The sequence below is a fragment of the Lolium perenne genome, chromosome 6, assembly GCF_019359855.2.
Source record: "Lolium perenne isolate Kyuss_39 chromosome 6, Kyuss_2.0, whole genome shotgun sequence".
Taxonomy (NCBI): domain Eukaryota; kingdom Viridiplantae; phylum Streptophyta; class Magnoliopsida; order Poales; family Poaceae; genus Lolium; species Lolium perenne.
This window is the reverse complement of record NC_067249.2, coordinates 204,572,726-204,595,794: the sequence shown is the minus strand read 5'-3', so window position 1 is coordinate 204,595,794 and position 23,069 is coordinate 204,572,726. Positions and strand designations below refer to the sequence as shown.

Sequence of the window (23,069 nt, the reverse complement as noted above, 5' to 3'; positions counted from 1 at the left end):
ACCGAGCTCCGACAAGCCCGAGCGGGCAGATCGCCAAAACCGGCGTCGCCAGTCCAGTCCGAGCACGGCACAAGCCGCGACGGATGGTGGGCGAGGAGGCCTCTACGTACAGACAGAGAGAGACCCCAAAAAGGTCGGGCCCGACCGGCCCAGATCTAGGCCCGCGGGCCCAGATCGGCCGCCGCCACCATGGACGCAGGAGCGTCGGCTGGCGAGGCGCAGGGCACCACCGCCGCGACCGCCCGCCTCGCCGCCAGCCACGGCGAGATCCGCCGGCCCGGGGCCGGAGCCGGCGCCCTCCAACGTCGCCAGGTCGAGCCCGCCCCGTCGGGCCTCCCAAGCGCACGGGAGAGGAGAAAACCGCCGCCACCAGCACCGCCCGGGCTTTGCCCGGCGGCTCCCGCCAGCGGCGGCGGCGGGGGAAGGAGGGGGAAGGGGGAGAGGGTGGGGAGGCCGGGGCGCCCCGGTCGCCCACAGGGGAGGCGATGGGAGCGGGGGTCCTTTTCATTATCCTTCTTTACAAATCAACATATGTAACTTGCAACATAACAAGTCACAAGATGTTCATTTCATTGTCAGTTCCTTCTATCCCAAACATAAATATAATTCTTTACAGATTACACACACAGTACAACTGATATAGCAAACGAGCTCATCTGATTTCATTCGAAAAGAAGAAGCTCATGGAGATCAATATCTGGCGGCCGAAGACAAGAACGTCTAGGACGGCAGAGTAGAGGTCTTTGTGGTGGATGAAGCTGGAGACGACGGGACGGCTGCCGATCTCGCCCACGAGGTAGGCGTCGGTCATGTCGTAATTGGCCTGTCGATCGGCGAGCATGGTCGCGTAGGGTTCGCGCTCGTGTTTACTTCGGCGTGAAATATGTGACATGCCTTCCTTTTATCGTGGGGTGAGCAGAAGTGAACTCGTATATCGACAAGGAAAGAAAAGAAACCAACAGTGTTCCAAACTCCGCGAAGCGCATCGTGCGTGCCCATTAAGTCAAGTTGTCTACACACACACCACACTCACACGCGTGTGCGCACAAACACACATACACACATATTTGAATATGAGAAACTGGGTCATCAGCACTCCAAACTCCACGAAGCGCTTCGTGCGTGCCCATTAAGCCAAGTTCTACACACACACACCACACCACACACAAACGCATGCCAAGTTGTCTACACACACACCACACACATGCACCCGCGCGCACGGACACACATACATATCTGAATATGAGAAACTGGGTCAATCATCGCGCGCACGGACACACATACATATCTGAATATGAGAAACTCATCAGCACTCCGACTGCTACACCTGTATAAAGGTAGTAGGGAACCACCTAGCGAAGAGGCGGCGCTTCAGTATCAGTGCAACCATAAACCCTACGTAGCAGGGAACCTGGAGCAGTCCCGCTACAACGTACCTGCACGTATAGTACGTTAAGATCCTTTTTCAGCCTGTTTACCTTTTGAACAAAAATGTAACAGAAAATTCTTACCACAGAGGCGCCCAGGGACTCGACACGTTGAGGAAAGGGTACGGCCACCTGTACAATTTTAAATCACTGATTATAAAATATGTCATTTATTTCGATAAGTATGAATATCAGTTCATTAATTGAGGAAAGAAATGTGTTAGGGATCTGACTACTCTAGAGTTGTTGCCGGATGAGCTACAGAAGCCACCTGAAGAGCTACCAGAACCAATAGCAGATGAGGTAGAGCAATGGGCTGAAAGTTCATTGGGCCAAGCCCAGCCCAGAAAGTTCAAGAGGGGCCTTGCTCCATCACCGTGCTACATAGACCAAGACTGGACTTGCTGAGATAAAAGGGAAGGCAGAAGCTACAGACACAACATGGAAGATCATGGCGAACAAGCGGCTTGTTCCTCACCGACTACTATGCTACTCGCTAGCATGGTTGAGTTCCCAAGGGAACAAGTCTATTGGAGCGATCAGCAATTGACCACTGTGGTCACGAGGTCAGGCCTTGGGGTGGTCACACTGATGCAGCACCAGCAGCCCATACTACCGAGACCAGACGGTGGTGGGGCTGGATCTGCAGGCCTAGATGGGCATCATGTGCACACTGGATACCGTGGGTCTCAATCTAGACATTCGGACAATGGTAAGCTCATCACTCCCCTAAATGATTCAGGTGGCGCTGAAGTGATAGAGTTTGATTCAGCAGATGCTAGAACTGATAATATGACGGGGATATGATCTCGGTCTGATATTCATGGTTTTCAGGGGGATAACCCAAAGTGGTGGAAACACAATTGTGACAAATACTTTAGACCGTGTAGGATCCATTCTATGTACTGGAAGGACCTAACCACAATGAATTTTACTGGTCAAGCTACTCTCTCGTTGCAGTCAGTGGAAAATAAAATTGAAAACATTAATTGGAAAGAGTTCTATGAATTTCTACGTGAAAAAATTGGGAAAAATTAGCATAAAAGTTTGATTAGAAGGATGAGGAATGTATGAAATGTTGGCCCATAACGCCAATATTGATCCTGAAATTTTCACCACTATCTTTATTGATGGGCTCAAAGATGAATTTCGTTCAGTAGTTGTTATTCAACAACTAGAAGATTTGGATGCTCCTAGTTCTTTGGCTATAATGCATGAAGGGCTGCTGAAGAGCTTGAAGCACGAAGACAACAAGAGAAGGGATGCCTCAGATTGGGCAAAGGCTATGTCAGTATTCTAGTGTATCCAATTTCACTCCAGTAGTTGAACGGAACGCTATAATCACTCCCAATGCGAAATGCAGGAGGCTCCTGGGAACTCCAAGAGCTCACTCTTCCGATGAGCAGGCCAATGCTCTGATATCTTACGAGAAATGGGGACAACACAAGTGTGGGCAAACTGTACAACTAAAAGTAGTTTGCGAATTGACGCAAAATGCTGCAGGCAGAGGAGCCTATAGTTACTGAAACTACTGAAGGCAGTGAATCTGACACAGAAGAACTGCATGCAATATCATAATAGGCTCAAAAGAGGATAGAAGGAAATGCTACTATGAGGTTGAAGGGAAAATTCAAGAAATATGCTGTAATCATATTGATTGACTCTGGCAGTTCCACCAGTTTTATCAGTGACATATGCTAGCAAGTAAGCTTACAGGGATACCACCCTTGCAGAAAAATGTAAAGGTAAAGGTAGCCAATGGCGGAATCTTGGAGGGCACTGGAATTTTCCCTAAGTGTGAACGGAAGTGCCAAGGGGCTACTTTTCAGGCCGATTAACTTCAAGGTGCTGCCATTAGATTGTTATGGTGTCATCACTGGTATGGACTGGACTGGTTAGAGGCACATAGTCAAATGGAATTGGATTGGGGCTGAAAATGGATGGCAGTTCCTCATTTGAAGCAGATAGTTACAATATTATGCCCAATGTGGCAGAATGTGCAGAGATACCAGGAGGATTTGGAAAAGTATCCTGAAAATTTTGCTGATTTGTTTGAGGAGCCAAAAGGTTGGTTGCCACCTAAAAGGGAATTTCACCATGCAATACCTTTATTGCCTGGGGCACAATCAATTAATGTGAGACAATTAGTTACAACATGTAATCCTGTTGCAAACCTCAGGCCACTTCCGTTTCAGCTGTTTCAGCCGTTCGATCCGTAGCTACAGCAATATGGGCCGTACACTTTTTTGGTCGGTGAAATTTTCGTCACTTTACCCTGCGTCTCTTTACTGTCTGTCATTAGGACCCATCCTAGCAGGCCCATAATTTCCAGTGTACATATATAACCCTGAGCAAAAAGATGAGATTCAGAGGCAGATTGCCAAGATGTTAGCAACTGGAATAACCCAACCCAGCACAAATCCATTCCCATCTCACTTATTGTTGGTAGCTAAAAAAGATCTGAGTTGGCGCTTACGCACTAATTTCGGGGCATCTAAATGCAATCACAGTCAAGAACAAAAATTTCCAATTCCTACAGTAGAGGAACTATCAGATGAATGACAAGGGCTTCTTATTTCACCAGTGTGGATATGAGAGCAGGCCAGATCCGAATGAGAGAAGAGAATGAAGCAAAAACTGCTTTCCAAACACATGAAGGTCATTATGAATATGAAGTAATGCCTTATGGGTTAACTGGAGTTCCAACTACATTCCAAGGAAGAACGAAAAAGACTTCGGCACTCTCGCTGGGAAAGCCGGTTCCAGATTTTATTGATGGCATTCTTATTTAATCACCTCAGTGGGAAGAATACCTGACACTAGTCAAACAAGTGTTTTTGGTGCTGCAACAACATTAGTTAAAAGTGAAAATAACAAAGTATAAATTTGCTAAGAGGAAGCTGGCTTTTATAGGACATGAGATTAGTGCTGATGGAGTAGCAAAAGATAGTAGCAAAATTCAGGCAATTAAGAACTGGACAGTGTCAACCAATGTAAAGGAAGTGAGAACTTCTCTGTGCATGGTGGGGTATTACTGGAGGTTTGTGAAAAGATTGGAGTCTGTAGTAGATCTTTATTTGACATGCTCAAAAAGGGACTGTACAAACTGAAGAATCATTTCAAAAACTAAAGCAAGCATTAATATCAGCTCTAGTGCTAGCCTTACCAAATTCAAGGAATCATTTGAAATTGAGACTGATGCATACAATAGCGTGGGAGCCGTACTAATGTAAAAATACCACCCAATAGCACTTTTAAGCAAGGCTCTAGGACCCAAAAACAGGGAGTTGTCAACTTATAAAAAGGAGTGCTTATCAATCTTGATGTCAGTGGAAAAATGGTGATCTTATTTGCAAAGAGAAAAAATTATTATCAAAACTGATCAGAAGGCATTGACTCATTTAGATGATCAAAGACTATCAACTCCATGGCAACACTAGGCACTTACCAAATTGTTGGGGCTGAATTAGAAAATTGTATACAAGAAGGGACATGAAAATAAAGTAGCAGACCTCCTGTCCAGGTCTTGTCCACTTGAACTCCAACATGGTTAGGGGAAATCATGGAAAAACATTTGCAAGATAGTAGAGCTAGGAAGAGCTACAGGAATCGATAGCAGATGAGGTAGAGCAACGAGCTGAAAGTTCATTGAGCCAAGCTTGACCCAGGAAGTCAAAGAGGGGCCTTTTTCCATCATGGCGCTACGTAGGCCTAGACAGGACTCACTGAGGTAAAAGGGAAGGGAGGAGTTACGGACACGACATCGAAGATCACAGCGAACAAACGGCTTCTTCCTCACCTACTCCTCTCGTCCTCACCCCTTGCTTGTTCTTCCTCCTCACCTCCAAATTCCTTGTATCTTTCAGATCTAATTGTGTATCTGGAACCTGGTTTGTAATAGCTAATGCCTATTTCGTTATCAAGTAAATAAGATCATATCAGAGCGGAAGAAGTAAGACTTACCAGATCATTGCTGATAATGCATGTAAAGACAATTGGAATATGACATATATAGAAGTCCAAAGCAGGAAGTAGCCTATCCGGAACAATGGATAACGCTGTATAGTTGATAGAATTAGACTGTATGAGTAAACCTTAAATTACATACATCGGTTGAGTGATCAAATTCAGCAACTGTCGTCTTACCATGCTGTTAAGGGCACCATCGCCAAGGAGGAAGATGAAGTTGAACGAGTGTGGCATGATGTTCCACTGTCACAAAATAAGAGTTAATTAGTGAACTAATGAACATTGTGATAGTAAGTAGAAAAGGATAGAAGCATTTTTCACTTACGAAGGTTACATGGTCACCACCTCTCTTGTGAATTATGTTAGGAAAAATGATAAGCCAGTAGATGGTGTCAGTAAACATAACAGCTCCTGCGGTTGTCTGTGAGTAATAGACAATAGTTAATAATCAATCATAATACTATGTCCAGATGATCCCTTTATATGGACTGCCCAAACGTCCAATGTGATCTATGCCAAACATTTTTACCTGGAGATCTTTATGCAAAGGTGATAAATAGACTAATGTTACGATGTATTCCGAATTGAATGCTAGATGGCCCACGCGAGTTCTTTTTTCCTGAGGAACCGTGCAAGTTCAAATTTGATGGTGAAACAGTGACACGTTGACGGAGAGTTTGGGCTAGGCCTTCTTGGACCAGTGGAACAGATGTGGTCTGCTACTTGGACATGATCCAGGATTCAGGCAGTGTGTGGGCCCACCCCGTGTGTGAGGGCAGAAAAATTAGGCCACGGAACGGTTCAGGAAAGACATTCTCCTTCCAGGAAACAGAGTAGCTCGTCTTCCCCCGAAACTAACTAGAGCTTGGAGCTCGAAAAGGAGAGGGGAAGTGGTGGATGTGGATGGGTGATGATGATGAAAGCTGCATGGCTCAGACAGAATTTCGTCTAGATCCAGTTCGCAGGTAGGGGATAATTTTCTTTTTCACCCCGCAGCCCCGAAATTTCTTTCTCGGTCAGTGATGTGGGTGTATCAGGCCATATTGTTTCTGAGCGAAGGTGAAGACATGGATAGCAGCACCATTGGTGCTATGATGGCGGGCATGGGTGCGATTGGTGACATGGCAGCAGAGCAGTCTACGATTCGTGCTGTAGCGACAGCAAAGCAGTCGGTGTTTGGTCCCATGAGGAGGGAACTGTACATGTTGGGTATAATCCTACCAAGGAGGATCTGCAACGAGGCAAATGGAAAGGTTTGGCTTGGCAGGTCCTGCCGAGGATGGACCAGCAGAGTCAGCTCGGTGAACTGAGAAATACGGATTATGGACCGGAAAGCTCCACGATGGACAAAAAGGTACATTATCGTTTCAATTTCGTATTTGAATTCTGAAATATGTAGGTTAGTTAGTGTCCAATGTTTTGTTAATGGGCAACAAAAAGTAACCTGGTGCAACAATTCAACCAATCAACCCTTGATGCTGCGAACACAAACTTAAGTATGTATCCCCACTGTACGATTCGACCCATTCTCATATTGTTGTAGGAATCACAGCTGGGAAGCTGGCCTACCATTTTGCGTTTCCTCTTATTTATTTAAAACATTTGGCAGTGCACATCATTGTAAATTAACAGAAAATACAATGAGCTAGTGAATCCTGAGATAGTGTGCCGGCACTGTAAGATGAGCATTTTTTCAACTTTTTCTATGAAGAGAAACTGACTAAAATTGTATGTTTAGTTTTATGTGTTCCAAACTAAACTGAGAGTAACAAGAACTATGCTAACTAATTTCCTTTTGAACAGAGTGGTGTTGTGGTGCAGTTCAGTTTTACTATCAAAAGGTATATGCTAGCAAGATATGATCAGCACGACCGTGGAGCTGCAGCCTTTCACTCTGTAGCATATGTGCAGAATTGAGAAGTAATGACTAATGTTAACTCAGATGCAAAAGCTAGAAAATTCAGATGAAATGATGAGTCTTGTTCGGGGCAGAATTCAGATATCGTAACCAAATAAATTTGTAGTTCATGAGTGTTGTTCTGGGACCAACCATACCAAGAAAATTGCAATTAGAAGTGCTGCTACCGAAGAAAATGCAGATGTATCATTAATAATAACTCGCATACAACATGACGATATTGAGCTTGGAGTTCGTTCGAAACTGCCCATGATTGTGAGGTTTATAGTCTTTAGTTCTTTACACTTGTTAACAATTTCGTTGAATTTATCATTCTAAGCCAACTAACTAAATTGGACATAGCAGCCTAAAGTTCAATCTAGCTCAGTCGCCAATAAAATTTGACAGATTGGACATCACCTTATTGTGCACCACCAAATCACGCACCAAATTTAACTTATATACACAAAAGGTACACCAAATTTCTCTACTGCTATACAAACAGAGAAGAAATTCTCAGCAGGGGAAAAAACAGAGCAACGTATAGTGAAGAAAATAAGGCAGAGGTGAGCATCACCTTCAAGCGAGTGGGCGCTCCGGGCAGATGAGTTAGCGCATCACCTTATTGTTTTCTTGCAGACGAGATAAACGTGCAGCGCGCGTGGGGGCAAAACGCCGGCGCGCCTAGGTGAACTCTTGGAGGCGGCGCGATTGGGGCAAGCGGTGGTGGGTTGTGCCCATTATTTCTTCCATGATAGGCAGTCGCTCTGGGTCGAAGTCGCGCCGCTACGGAGGAGCAGCTGGCCGGCGCCGTGCGGGAGGAGCAGGGAGCGCCCGAGCTAGGTAAGCAGCGGCGACGTGGAGTGGCGGGGGCGGCGGCGGCGGCGGCGGGGTTCAAGTATTTTTTTTTTCTCTTGAGGGGAGCGGGGTTCAAGTGCTGTGTTCGGTCGCTCGTTTCCTTTCCACGTGAGAAGATGGGCCAACTAAGTGCTGGGCTGCAACTGGGGCCCAGTAAAAATCTATATACCTAGTAGGCCAAAATATTTGCTGCGTCCTGTCCATGGCCTTTGCTACCCGCTTCGGCAAGACTTTTACTTGGCCTCCTCTACCATGTAGTTCTGGTTGACTAATTTGTTACTATTACATTCAAATTTGTGTTGACAGTTTCTTTTACTGTATCTATGGCGGCCAAGCATCCACACGGAGGTCAAGATGATGCAAAGTTTGCGTTTTCTTTCAGGGAACATAAACTGAGATGTTTATAGTCATTACCTGGTAAAGAACTTGGAGCAAGTACCCAAAGAATCCAGCTACCTCTCGTAAGCCCCCTTGTCCATCCAAACTTGGCTTCTTTCTCCATCCGTAGATGGACATCCCTGTGGCAAGCTGCGACGAATGTGATTTTTAGTGAATGCATGTATCAACGTCAGATTCATTGGAATGCACAGAGGTACTCAGTGAAAATTCAATATATTTCCTACCCAGAAGTACACCGTCGCAAGAAGAAAAGTCCACCTGCACAAAAAAATTACCGATGATCAGTTCCCTCAAAAAACATTACCGATGATCAATGTCAAGTGTTTATGAGATACTCACCAAGTGTAGAAGTAGAGGAGAGTGTGTAGGCGAGATATCGCGATAATACCGAGCGTGGTAAACATCGCTGAGCAGACGAGCCGGTAGACCATCAGCACGCGTGGGTCGATCTTCTGGAAACACGTCCGCCACGTCTCGTCATTGTACACGATCCCCGGGGGCCTGCAAGAGAAAATCAAGTGGGCCTTTCTATGTACTCCGTATATAAATGTACACATTTTTTCTTTACCAACAGCAAAACAAATCCTTAGGTTAGCTGTTGGTACTTTACACTCCTGTTTCTTTTATACAGAATACACTCTTGGTTAGTACAATTTAGAATGGCTCTTAATTTAATTTATATTGAAGTTTCTGTCATCTTCTATCATCTAGGATCTTGAGATTATACAGTTCCATATATCTTAAGAAAACAAAGCACCCATTTATTGCTGGTGTACTTGTGCATTTAGTAAACTATCAACAAAAATAGAATCATATGAGGGCATGTTGTATATGTGCAGGTGCAAGAATATATTTATGTATTTACTGTGTAGGTACATTTTTCTTCTATTCTCATGAATGATAAAACAGCACAGCAGGTTCTTCAAATGTTGTTGTTTCTTCAAAATCTCATGAATAATGCAACAGAAAAATAAAGTTCCTAATCAGTACACCATCAGTGCAGGTTCTGTTACAACCCGGTCCCCTAAATTATCGTTGCATTATGTTGAGATTTATTCTTTATTTTCAGAGGTACGCACTTCATGGTATTTATCCATGAGATACATCATACATGCCACCCACAAGAATCCCAATTCTCTCTATGTATACCTTTGGTAAAAAGTTTTTAAGGTGAGCATCGGAAACACATAGGAAGACATGCAAGATCACACTGTGAACAACCTTGTACAAAGTGGTGGTTTGATTATGGATTTGGGAGAGATTGGGTGATAGGGTCAAGTACCTCAAATACGTTTGATATGCATATATACAATACCTGGGCTGTGGCCCCTCAGAACTCTGGCCCTGCGCAGCTGCCCGGCCTGAGCCCTCGTACCTCCAGATGAGGTACACGGACGCGGCGACGCAGGCCAACACGCAGACGGCGCAGAGCGCCAGCTCCCAGGTGAAGTGCAACATCCTGCATGCATCAATACAATGGGAAAGAAAGAAAACCACAAGTCATAAGCATACAAAATACGTAATCGGAATTCAAAACCGGAGTATTTCAATGCCCGGCCAATGAATAATGAGCGGAATTTGGACGAAAACAGACCGAAAATGTACCAAACAATGGAAATACTGCAGCAAAGGAAACAGAGCATATCTAAACTGAATCGCAACAATCCTTTGATTGCTTACACCAAGGAATCGACTCAGTTGCCCTAAACTCCAATCTGGGATTCGATTTAGCACATTACTTACTACTCATCTTGCTCCTGTGTTAGTACATCGATAGAGCTGCCTAGGTACGAGCTCCACCCTCCTGTTCCCCTTCTGCCCGTTTGGACTAGCCCGCCTGCGTTGCAACCAGCCGCGTAAGCAGGCGCTCGCCGTGGACACTCAGCGGGAACGGAGCCGTTCTACCTAGCCAGACTCGCAGGGACACCGCGCTCGTCCTTTTGGAGGACGACCGCGTGGAGGCCATCCTGGCGCTCCTCGCTGCGGCGAGCTGCCGCACTCACATCACATGTAGACAGCATCAGCCAACGTCATGAAGCTGTAGCAGAGGCTATGCGCTCCAGGAGGAAGCGACCCGGCGGTGAAGCAGAGGCTATGCTTGGTTGTTCTTTTGCTGATCATATGAATGTTTTTGTGTTGCTGTTGGTGAATGCATATACTAAATCCTAGTTCACAAAAGGTACAATCTTATTCCCGTGATCACACCAACAAATTCAATCTAATCCCATTCTGGTTGAGGCAGAATTAGGAGAGCAAAGAACCTTAATTCAGACTACACAACGGATCGGAGCGGTAAGGCCCGGCACGAAATAACTCACCGGCGACGGGCCGACGGCGATCCTTTCTCTCACTGCCGATCGCTGCTGATCCCTGTCGCCGTTCGCTAGCCTCTGCACACCTTTCTCTGGCTTGACGATGTTGGAGGCCGAGTGGGTCTGGCATCGCCGGCAAGTTGATTGCTAGCTAAATCGATCCGTTCCATTTCAAAAAGGACTTGCTAATTAAGTTTTTTTTTCCAGAATGCTCCAGCAAGTTTTAGTTCATGCTCTGTTCACACGGAAGTAACTTCATGTTCCGAAATAGAAGCGAGGTTATCAGTTCGGGATTGTGGAATCGTATGGTACTGTCATAGGGTGTGTCTAGGGAGCGCATGGGCGCTAGATGGTCGATTCTGGCACACCCTCCATATAAGGCAATATTTTGTCCGACTGATGTCCGAAACCCAGAAAAGGAAATTCCTATCGAAGCAAACCGGTTCATGACCGCACCAAAAAAACCTTAAAAAAACGGCCACGATGAAGTTACGTGCATGCAATTGGCCAGCTGACAAAATCTTCGTGTCCATGCACTTGAAATGTCAATACAGATCCCACGCACATACACTTATTACTTATTGATTTTAAAAAACTGCAACTTTTGAATCCGTTGGTGAAATTAGGATCCGTTTTCATATTTGGATCTTGGAGATGAGATCTTTAAAACTAGATTCCACTTGCATATGTTTCGATGAATAATTTTTAAAAGCAACTTTAGTGCGCAACAAAGCAAGTTTGGTGCGCGATGAATCAACTTTGCTAGGAAAATTCATATCAATGGTAGGCAATAGGCTCACCGTCCCCAACCTCCCTCGAATCCCATGCTCCTCGTCGCCCGAAAGGCTCCATGCCTTGCTGCCACCCCGGAGTCTCTCCACCGCCATCCCTAGCATCGGCGCCGCTGAAAGAACCAAAGTTGCTCGGTCACGCTCCATAGTTGCTCTGTTGGCACCAAAGTTGTGTCGTCAGGCACCAAAGATGCTATGTAAGACATTAAAATTGCTCCTACGGACACCAAAGTTGCTTTGTTGAACACACATTTGTTATGTCGGACACCGAAGTTGCGCCTCGGCTCACCAAAGTTGCGTCACGTACTAGAATTGCATGCTAGAGTTCCAAAATTGCCTTGTCAGGTACAAAAATTGCTTTGTCGGTCACCAATGTTGCTGCACCAAAGTTGCGTCGTTGGCATCAAAGTTGTTGTCTTGGGCGCCAGAGTAACTTCTCACAGCAACAGTAGGCATCTTCAGTGCTAATGTAGGCAAATTACAGCGGCATGGGACGACTCCAATGCAGTTGTAGACAACTTTACTATAGCGGTAGACAACTATGCAACAACACAAGGCAATTTTAGTGCGGCCATAGAAAACTTCACTATTTCGGACTAGGTTAGACAACTATGCTGCGTATCAACTGCTGCAGGCAACTTTTTTTAAAAAAAGAAGGCAAAAGTTTTATCTCATCCATTAATTAAGAAGAGGATGTCTGATTTTTAGGAGAAAACAGGTTAAAAACCTACAACTACTGGGCCAAGCCCACATAAACAACACACCCTTATAGACCACAAAGCGACTCCAACAAACACTCAACACAACACTCCAAAGCCGCACCGAAAAAGACAGGCCACGACAACTTAGGAACAACAATAGACGAGTTGTAAGTATTGATAAACAACTTTACACCATCGCTAGGCAAGACAAATTTTTAATAAAGAGTAGCAACTTCACATCAACAGAATTACTCGGCCACGGAGTTGGAAAAATAGCACAAAAAATCCAAAATACCATTACGCGTTCGATTTTTGTTACCAAAACACGAGCTGATGCGCCTTCGTCATCACCGAATCTGTTGGAGACTCCTACCGTTGCGGCGTTGCGCATGTGAGCTCGAAAATGGGAAGCGCTGCAATTTTGACGTCGTGTGCTGCACGTACTAGCGGCGGCTTGGGCTGGAGTATGGAGTTGGAGGCACAAGGGCTTAGACTCGCTCGCCACGGACTCCACGAGACCACGAACTGATCCGCATCTGTCGCCGCCTTCCCGTGCGACTCCGGCGCCGGCCAGGCGCGCGTCGCCGTCGACGACCGAGGGCGAAGAAGCAGCGGTGTGCGCTAGCCAGAGAAGCGCGGCGGCGCCATCGGCCTGGCTCGCCGGCACGCGCTCTCCTTCCGGCTCCTGACGGCCAACTTGCCGGGACGGCGGGATGGCCCAAGTCGGGAGTTGGGGAAGACGAGGCGGTGGGTGGAGGTGGTTTCGTTTCTCTTTTTTTTTAATCTTTTCTTTTCTGTGGAGACGCGGGGTGAGTCGAGCTAATTTCCTGAGAAGACAGGTGCCCATGCGGTGATGATGCATCTCCTGTCCTGAGAAGAGCGAGCAGAAAGGTCTTCTGGCAAGGATTTTCTTTTTTGCTTAAATCGATATTAACAAAGATTTGGACGTTATATATGCGCTGATGATGCATCTCCTGAGAAGAGCGAGCAGAAACGTGATGGGACATCTATCAGCTATCAACTTTCTCAAAAGGGAACCTTAGTCCATCCAAATTTGCTGTACAACTACTATTCTGAAAGAGTCATCCTCATAGACCATTTTGTTCTGTTTTAGGAAAGATAATTATGATGAAAGTTTTCTTGACCGTGATTATGTACATTAGTGGATGACTGTGACACACTAGTGGAGAAGAGGCCTTTGGTCCCAAGCCCCTGGGAGCAAATGTCCCCGTTCTGAACCAAGCCGGGACTAAAGGTGAGCATTGGTCCCGGTTCGTTTCGCGGTGGGCGACCCCACTCGGTGGCGTTTGTCCGTTAGCGGCCTTTAGTCCCGGTTTGTACTAAAAACCGGGACTAAAGGGTCGGCGGCAGGGCGCGGCAGGCCGTGTCAGGCGTCGGAACCCTTTAGTCCCGGTTTGTAATACAAACTGGGTCCATAGGCCCACCCTTTGGACCCGGTTTGTATTACAAATCGGGACAAAGTCCCCAATCTGGCTATATAACCTTGCCCCTGCCCAAGTGTGAGCCACACTTGGCCATTTTTTCACTTTCTTCACAAGAGGGGTGTATTGCTTTGCTCTCTTCTTCACATGCAAAAGAGGTGTTCGATGAAATGCTTAAGAGGATTTGCCACTTGAGTTTACACAAATCAAGCCACACTTAACTTGCTTTTTTCTTCTCCATCGAGGTTAACAACTTTATCCTGTTCATCTGTAATTGATAAAATGCATGTGTATATATACATCGTGATGTTCTGTAATGGTTTTGATCAGCTTAATTATATCATGCAGATAAATCGGCAATGGCTGTACATTGACCGACGCTTTGACGAGTTCACTTCGGGCCTGAGTAATTTTATGGCCGTGGCTGAGGCAAAAAAACATGGTGGCTTCATGTATTGTCCATGTGTTGACTGCAAGAATACCATAAATTACGCTCACTCGAGTACCATTCACGGCCACCTTCTGCGATCTGGTTTCATGCCCAGTTACTATTGTTGGACCAAGCACAGAGAAAGAGGGGTTATGATAGAAGACAATGAAGAAGAGGAAGAGGATGATGACGGTTATCCCAATTTCCCTGAATACGATGATACTGCAGAAGGCAATGAAGACAATGAAGTAGAAGATCAAGAGGCACCAGATGAGTCTGCTGATGATGATCTTGGTCGGGCCATTGCTGATGCAAGGAGAGAATGTGAAACTGAAAAGGAAAGGTTGGCCTTCGACAAGATGATAGAAGATCACAACAAATTGTTATACCCAACTTGCGAAGATGGCCATAAAAAGCTAGGCAGCACACTGGAATTGTTGCAATGGAAGGCAAAGAATGGTGTCACTGACTCAGGATTTGGAAAGTTGCTGACAATAATTAAGAGGAAGCTTCCAAGGGGTAACGAATTGTCCGCCAGTACGTACGAAGCGAAGAAGATTGTCTGCCCTCTAGGATTAGATGTGCAAAAGATACATGCATGCATTAATGACTGCATCCTCTATCGCGGCGACTACGAGAATTTGGATGCATGTCCGGTGTGCACTGCATTGTGGTATAAGATCAGACGAGGTGACCCTAGTGATGTTGAGGGCGAGCGCCCCAGGAAGAGGGTTCCTGCCAAGGTTATGTGGTATGCTCCTATAATACCACGGCTGAAACGCTTGTTCAGAAATAAAGAGCACGCTGGGTTGTTGCGATGGCACAAAGAAGACCGTAAGAAAGACGTGATGTTGAGGCACCCTGCTGATGGATCCCAATGGAGAAAAATCGATAGAGAGTTCCCAAACTTTGCACATGATGCAAGGAACTTAAGGTTTGGTCTAAGTACAGATGGCATGAATCCTTTTGGAGAGCAGAGCTGCAGCCATAGCACCTGGCCTGTGACTCTTTGTATATATAACCTTCCTCCTTGGTTGTGCATGAAGCGGAAGTTCATTATGATGCCAGTGCTCATACAAGACCCGAAGCAACCCAGGAACGACATTGATGTGTACCTGAAGCCATTAGTCAAAGAACTTCAACAGTTGTGGTCCATAGCAGGTGTACCTGTGTGGGATGAGCACAAGCAGGAGGAATTTGACCTACGAGCGCTGCTTTTCGTAACCATCAATGACTGGCCTGCTCTTGGTAACATTTCAGGACAGTCAAACAAGGGATACAATGCATGCACACACTATTTACATGAGCTCGAAGGTGATTATTTGGAAAAATGTAAGAAGGTCGTGTACCTGAGGCATCGTCGATTTCTTAGGCATACCCATCCCGTAAGAAAGAAAGGCAAGCATTACAACGGTGAGGCTGATCACCGGAGGAAGCCTCCCCATCGTGATGGTGTTGATATATTTGGTATGGTCAAGGATCTAGATGTAATATTTGGAAAGGGTCATGGCGGACGGTCTGTTCCGAATGACGCTGCCGGACACGCGCCCATGTGGAAGAAGAAATCTATATTTTGGGATCTACCCTATTGGGAAGTCTTAGAGGTCCGCTCTTCAATCGATGTGATGCACGTGACGAAGAATCTTTGCGTGAACCAGCTAGGCTTTATGGGCGTGTACGGGAAGACAAAAGATACACCAGAAGCAAGGGAGGACCAGCAACGTAGGAAATACCCCAAAAAACTACATAAGACAGATAAAGGACGTCATTACTCCAGCTACGCTCTTACAAAAGCAGAGAAGGAAATATTTTTTGAATGTCTGAGCAGTATCAAGGTCCCGTCTGGCTTCTCCTCCAATATAAAGAGAATAATAAATATGGAGAAGAAAACATTCCAAAACCTGAAGTCTCATGACTATCACGTGATAATGACACAGTTGCTTCCGATTGCATTGAGGGGGCTTCTACCGGAAAATGTTCGACTGCCCATTGTGAAGCTATGTGCATTCCTCGATGCAATTTCTCAGAAGGTAATAAATCCAGAAATTCTACCGAGGTTGCAGAATGATGTGGTTCAATGTCTCGTTAGTTTTGAGCTGGTGTTCCCACCATCCTTCTTCAATATTATGACTCATCTCCTCGTTCACCTGGTCGATGAGATTTCCATTCTCGGTCCTGTGTTTCTACACAATATGTTCCCCTTCGAGAGGTTCATGGGAGTCTTAAAGAAATATGTTCATAACTGTGCTAGGCCAGAAGGAAGCATCTCCAAGGGCTATGGAACAGAGGAGGTCATTGAGTTCTGTGTTGACTTTATTCCTGACCTTAAGCAGATTGGTGTTCCTGAATCGCGGCATGAAGGGAGACTAAGTGGAAAAGGCATGCTAGGAAGGAAATCAATGATATGTAGGGACGGGATTTCTTTGACTCAAGCACACTACACAGTTCTCCAAAGTTCCACATTGGTGGCTCCGTATATCGGTGACCACAAGAACTTTGTACGCTCCCAGAACCCGGGGCAGTCGAACGATTGGATTAGACGTGAACACATGTCGACTTTCGGCGGTTGGTTGCAAAAACATCTCCTGAATAACATCGATATTGAAGATCAGCTGTACTTGTTGGCCCAGACACCATCTTCGACTGTAGTGACTTTCCAAGGGTACAAGATAAATGGGAATACATTTTACACGATCGCCCAAGATAAAAAGATAACCAACCAAAACAGTGGAGTCCGATTTGATGCAATAATGAATGAAGGCCCAAATGACACATATTATGGTTACATAGAGGATATAGGGGAACTTGACTATAAACCTTCTTTTAAGGTCCCTTTGTTTAGGTCCAAATGGGTCAACAAAACAGGAGGCGGGGTTCAGGTAGACAAGGTGTATGGAATGACAACAGTGGACCTCAACAATCTTGGGTATAGAGATGAACCATTCGTCCTAGCCAAGGATGTGGCCCAGGTTTTCTATGTGAAGGATATGTCTACCAAACCAAGAAAAAGGAAACATAAGGAAACAAATACATCAAACGATGAGCCAAAGCGCCACATAGTTCTTTCTGGGAAAAGAAACATCGTGGGAGTGGAGGACAAGACAGACATGTCAGAGATTATAATAAGTTTGAAGAAATTCCACCCTTTAGAGTGAACATTGTTCCAAGCATCAAGTTAAATGATGAAGATGCTCCATGGTTACGGCCGAAAAAGGTTAAATGATGAAGATGCTCCATCATCAAGTTAATTGAAGAATGTTCATGGCACAAATGAGTATCTCAACATGGCAATCAATTTCCCATTTATTTTTGTGTAATCATGTAACTGTATGTAAGATATTAAAAGTGGAGATGTGTTTGGCTTTTTGTACCATATATATAGAGGAGATGTAGTCGTTCACGGGCTTGCAGGGAAAAAATTCCGAGGCGCAGTTTCCGAAGATGCCGTAGGGCGTGTGCACCAACGACATCTTTGAGAAACTGCGCCATGGGAGATTTCCCAACCCTTTCCCCAACACTGTTAGAGGAGATGTAGTCGTTCACGGGCTTGCAGGGAAAAAATTCCAAGGCGCAGTTTTCGAAGATGCCGTAGGGCGTGTGCACCAACGACATCTTCAAGAAACTGCACCACGGGAGATTTCCCAACCCTTTCCCCAACACTGTTAGAGGAAATGTAGTCGTCCACGGTGTAGGGATTCGTTGCATAGAAAACAAAAAATTTCCTACTGCGAGAACGCAATCCAAGCCAAGATGCAATCTAGAAGACGGAAGCAACGAGGGGATGAACGAGACTCACCCTTGAAGATTTCCAAAGCCTACAAGATGAGGCTCTTGTTGCTGCGGTAGACGATCACTTGCCGCTTGCAAAAGCGCGTAGAAGATCTTGACGGTGCCACAATCGGGCAGCACCTCCGTACTCGGTCACACGTTCGGTGTTGATGAAGACGACGTCCACCTCCCCGTTCCAGCGGGCAGCGGAAGTAGTAGCTCCTCCTTGAATCCGGCAGCACGATGGCGTGGTGGCGGTGGCTATGGAGATCTCCGGCGGAGCTTCGCTAAGCGTTGCGGGAGAGGGGGAGGAGTGGGGTGGCTAGGGTTTGGGGAGAGGGGGTGGCCGGCCTCTATGGGGTGCGGCCAGGCTGGTGGCTTGTGGTGGCCGGCCCCCTCCCCTTGGCCCCTCATTATATAGGTGGAACCCCCAAGTGTTGGACTACAAGTCTTCGAATAAGACCCCAACCCAAAACCTTCCATGTGTAGGGAAACCTACCCAAGGTGGGACTCCCACCTCAAGTGGGATTCCCACCCTTCCATGAGGGGGGGGGGGGTGGCCGGCCCCCTTGGTGGAGTCCACCTCGGACTCCCCCCTCTAGGGTTGGCCGACCATGGGTGGTGGAGTCCCACCGGGACTCCGCCTTCCAAAGTGAATTCTTCCGGACTATTCTAGAACCTTCCATAAATTCACCGGATCATTTTAAAACTTATAAAATGACTTCCTATATATGAATCTTATTCTCCGGACCATTCCGGAACTCCTCGTGATGTCCGGGATCCCATCCGAGACTTGGAACAATACTTCGAACTCCATTCCATATTCAAGTTCTACTATTACAACATCAAACCTTAAGTGTGTCACCCTACGGTTCGCGAACTATGTGGACATGGGTGAGAACTCTCTCCGACCAATAACCAATAGCGGGATCTGGAGATCCATAATGGCTCCCACATATTCAACGATGACTTAGTGATCGAATGAACTATTCACATACGATACCAATTCCCTTTGTCACGCGATATTTTACTTGTCCGAGGTTTGATCATCGGTATCTCTCTATACCTTGTTCAACCTCGTCTCCTGACAAGTACTCTTTACTCGTACCGTGGTATGTGGTCTCTTATGAACTTATTCATATGCTTGCAAAACATTAGACGACATTCCACCGAGAGGGCCCAGAGTATATCTATCCGTCATCGGGATGGACAAATCCCACTGTTGATCCATATGCCTCAACTCATACTTTCCGGATACTTAATCCGACCTTTATAACCACCCATTTACGCAGTGGTGTTTGATGTAATCAAAGTTCCTTTCCGGTATAAGTGATTTACATGATCTCATGGTCGAAAGGACTAGGTAACTATGTATCGAAAGCTTATAGCAAATAACTTAATGACGTGATCTTATGCTACGCTTAATTGGGTGTGTCCATTACATCATTCATTTAATGATATAACCTTGTTATTAATAACATCCAATGTTCATGATTATGAAACTAATCATCTATTAATCAACAATCTAGTTAAGAGGCTTACTAGGGACTCATTGTTGTTTACATAACACACATGTATCAATGTTTTGGTTAATACAATTATAGCATGGTATATAAACATTTATCATAAACACAAAGATATATAATAACCACTTTTATTATTGCCTCTTGGGCATATCTCCAACACACGGGCTTGCAGGGAAAAAATTCCAAGGCGCAGTTTCCGAAGATGCCGTAGGGCGTGTGCACCAACGACATCTTCGAGAAACTGTGCCACGGGAGATTTCCCAACCCTTTCCCCAACACTGTTAGAGGAGATGTAGTCGTTAAGGGGCTTGCAGGAAAAAATTCCGAGGAGCAACTTCCGAAGATGTCGTAGGGCGTGTGCACCAACGACATCTTCGAGAAGATGCACCACGGGAGATTTCCCAACCCTTTCCTTCATCCATGGGAATGAAACTCTGCTTGGCTTGTTGATCTTCTTGGCAAGGCGTATCGATGCTCCTTTTATAGGCACGACACCTCTTCTACTTTGTCTTGTTCCTTCGACAGGGCGTCGTGCACTACATGCTTTATCTCATCGAGCAGTGCGTCCACCCATGCATTCTTATCCTGCCGACATCTTTAGTCCCGTTTGCACCCACCAGCCGGGACTAAAGGTTACCCACACGTCCTTATCCCACCGACAGTTTTGTTAGATGACAAAAAAAGATCTTTAGTCCCGGTTGTACCCACCAGTCGGGACTAATGTTTGCCTGACTAATCCTCCCCAGATAATGCAGAAACCAGATAAGCCTCCCCCAGATAAGTTTCCGGCGCCACTGCGTTCCCGCCTATTTTTCTTCCCGCGCTTTCCACTGCTTCCCGCCTCCGTCCTCCCGCCATTTGTTCACTATATATTAGGCTTGGCCTTCATTTACATCTCACATCTAGACTCATATCTGCAAACCTCATCACTCTGTCCCATGGCTTCCATCGTATCTCTAACCCTCCGGGAGGCGGAGGCGCTTTGCGCGTCGAACTGCCCCTGCCCGCCGGGCTACCGCGTCCCGACCGACTGGTTGCTGAGCGTCGGAGGCGTACCGGTCCCTCCTGTCCCTCTAGGTGTGGCGCGCGAGATGGCCATCACGAACCACTACTACTTCGAGCTCACGCCAGAGCAGCGGAGGAATCCCCAGTGGCATCCCGACTACAGCCCGACTTCGGAAAGCTTCTTCATCAGTCGGCGTGAGAGGGCGCTTGCCAGGCACAAGGAGGGCGGCCCGCCTCCTTCGAACTTCAACGAGGCCGGCCGTCGGCTGTGGTGGCGCGGCCGGACTCTCCAGGGCGTCATGGCCTACCGTGGCCCCCGCCTGCGCTACCCTTAGTCCCAGCCCACGCGTGCTCTCCCGCCGAGGTTCGACTACCGCGACCCCGATGCCAGCGATGATGATGACGACGACTACGACGACTACAGTGGCGACTACTATAGGGCTAGGCACGAGTATGACTGAATGATTCGAACAGTCGAATCTGGCCATGTATCTTAATTTTCAGTTGAGCTCTGTACTTTAATTCCAGTTCAATCGTAATAATTTTTTATTCTGCCCATTGTTTCCCGCCCTTTTCCTCCCGTGCGCCGTCGTGGCGGGAAACTTTTCTCATCATCAGCGTCTGCCACAATGACTTTATTGAAAATACAATTAAAATAGATAAACAACTAGTCTAGTCGATCTACTCGTCGTCGGAGGTTGTCTCGGTCCAAATGTCGTCCCACCGAGGGTCGTTGTCGGCCCAAGTTGTATTCGGGTTGTCAAGCTCGAACTCGGCGACGGCTCGACGGTGGCGCCTGTTGGACCTGCGATGTGCCCGGAGGTCAGCGAAGAACGCGTCGGTGTTGTCGACGTCATTGGGGAACTGCGCCCACCACTGGCGCATCAACTCCTTGTCGTGCTCGGCGATGGCGATCCGGCGCTGCACCTGGCGGTGGCGGCGACGGTCCTCCTCGTCGACGAGGCACGGCGTCGGCGCGAGGAACTCCGCCTACTCTAGCGATTCGACGTCTGGGAAGTTCATGTCGCGTCGTGGCCGCCGAAATCGCCATGCGGCTGCGTCGTAAGTGCGCACCGCCAGCTCCGGGGTGTTGTACGTGCCGAGGGTGAGCCGGAAGCCACCGGCGCGTATCTCGGCGTAGAACCTACCGTTCGGACGCGCTCGTACGCGACGTGTGATTGCGCGCGCACGCGGCGCTTTATAGCACACGAAGCGACGCGGCAAGTTTGGCGACAGGTGGCACGGGGAAACGGCGGGGCGTGGCACGTGGAAGCGGCATCTACACGTCGCACGCCGGCGGCGGCGGGGCGAGGCACGTGGAAGCGGCGGCGACACGTGGCACGGGGAAGCGGCGGGGCAAGGCACGTGGAAGCGGCGGCGACACGTGGCACGGGGAAGCGGCGGCGGCGGTGGACACGTGTTGCACGACGGTGTACAGTACGTGGCCTTTTTTTGATTTGAAATAAGGCGGGAACGAATTTTTTTTTTAAAATTGGCCTTTGGTCCCGGTTTTTATTACAAACCGGGACTAAAGGCATATTTTGCGCGCGCAGCGAAAATCGCAGCAAAATAGGCCTTTAGTCCCGGTTTGTATTACAAACCGGGACCAAAGGTTTTGGTCCCGGTTTGTAATACGAACCGGGACCAAAGGGGGTATAGTGCAACCGCTTCGTCTCCGCGGAGATCAATCCCGCGGAGACGAAGCCGACACGCACTGACGCGCGCCGCCAGGGCTACTTCCGCCCGCGCGCCCACGCGCCGCCGCCGCGCACTGTCGCCGCCGACACACCGTCCTCCGCCGCCGCCTCCGCCACCGCCCCCTTTCCTGCCAATGGCTACGCCCTCCGTCCGCATCCTCCCCGCATGGCCGCGCGCGTCGCGTTCCCGCCGCCGCCCGCCGCCCGCTGTCCGGTGCCGCGTCGCCTCCACCACGCGCCGCTATCGGCGCCCTCCGCCGCCGCCCGCCACCGCGCCTCCCCGCAGGTATGGCGCGCCCTCCCTCTCCCTCCTCCGGCCGGCCGACCGGCGGCCGCGGCCAAGTTGCATTTTTTTGTTTTTATGTTAGATTAATTAGTTTAGTTACAAAAGTAGTTAGAAATAGTTAGAAAAGTAGTTAGTAAATTAGTTAGAAATAGTAGTTAGTAAATTAGTTAGAAGAGTAGTTAGTAAATTTGTTAGTACAAAAGTAGTGAAGTTTTTTTTATTTAGCACAATATCCCGCCGTCGTTCCCGACCCCCGATCCGGATCGATCGATCCGGGGTCGTGGAACGCGGCGTCAACCCCGAACCGGCCCGAACGCGGTCGTGACATTATATGTTAGAAATATTTGTTAGTACAAAAGTAGTGAAGTTTTTTTATTTAGCACAATATCATGTTTTTTTATTTATATTAGTACATATATGAATTGGTTTCGTAGCTCGATGCCGCGACAGCTGCCGCGCTGTGGTGTGACTATTATGGAGGAGATGCAGCAGATGGGGGAGGTCCGGGACTGGGCTTCGCCGGGGTTGCACTGGGAGGTCTTAGCTTCCGGGGCGCGCACC

At 47.4% G+C, this 23,069-nt stretch overlaps 1 protein-coding gene across 1 annotated transcript; it reads right to left on the bottom strand.

Annotated features, from left to right (window-relative positions):
• Nucleotides 1-969: 969 nt before the first annotated feature.
• LOC127306313 (uncharacterized) lies at nt 970-8,232 on the bottom strand. Its single transcript, XM_051336931.2, has 6 exons — nt 7,871-8,232; nt 5,722-5,817; nt 5,574-5,639; nt 5,391-5,485; nt 1,512-1,559; nt 970-1,436 (listed from the first exon to the last, which is right to left on the bottom strand). The coding sequence occupies exons 2-6, from the start codon at nt 5,797-5,799 to the stop codon at nt 1,322-1,324; spliced, it is 402 nt and encodes a 133-aa protein (XP_051192891.1). The 5' UTR covers nt 5,800-5,817; nt 7,871-8,232; the 3' UTR covers nt 970-1,321.
• Between the last annotated feature and the right edge of the window lie 14,837 nt (nt 8,233-23,069).

Bases quoted from the DNA above. Each gene is read 5' to 3' on its own strand.
- LOC127306313 (XM_051336931.2), bottom strand. From the start codon at position 5,799: ATGTTTACTGACACCATCTACTGGCTTATCATTTTTCCTAACATAATT. The intron at 5,640-5,721 runs GTAAGTGAAAAA...ATTTTGTGACAG, and splicing joins GTGGTGACCATGTAACCTTC to TGGAACATCATGCCACACTC. The intron at 1,437-1,511 runs GTAAGAATTTTC...CTATACGTGCAG, and splicing joins AGTCCCTGGGCGCCTCTGTG to GTACGTTGTAGCGGGACTGC.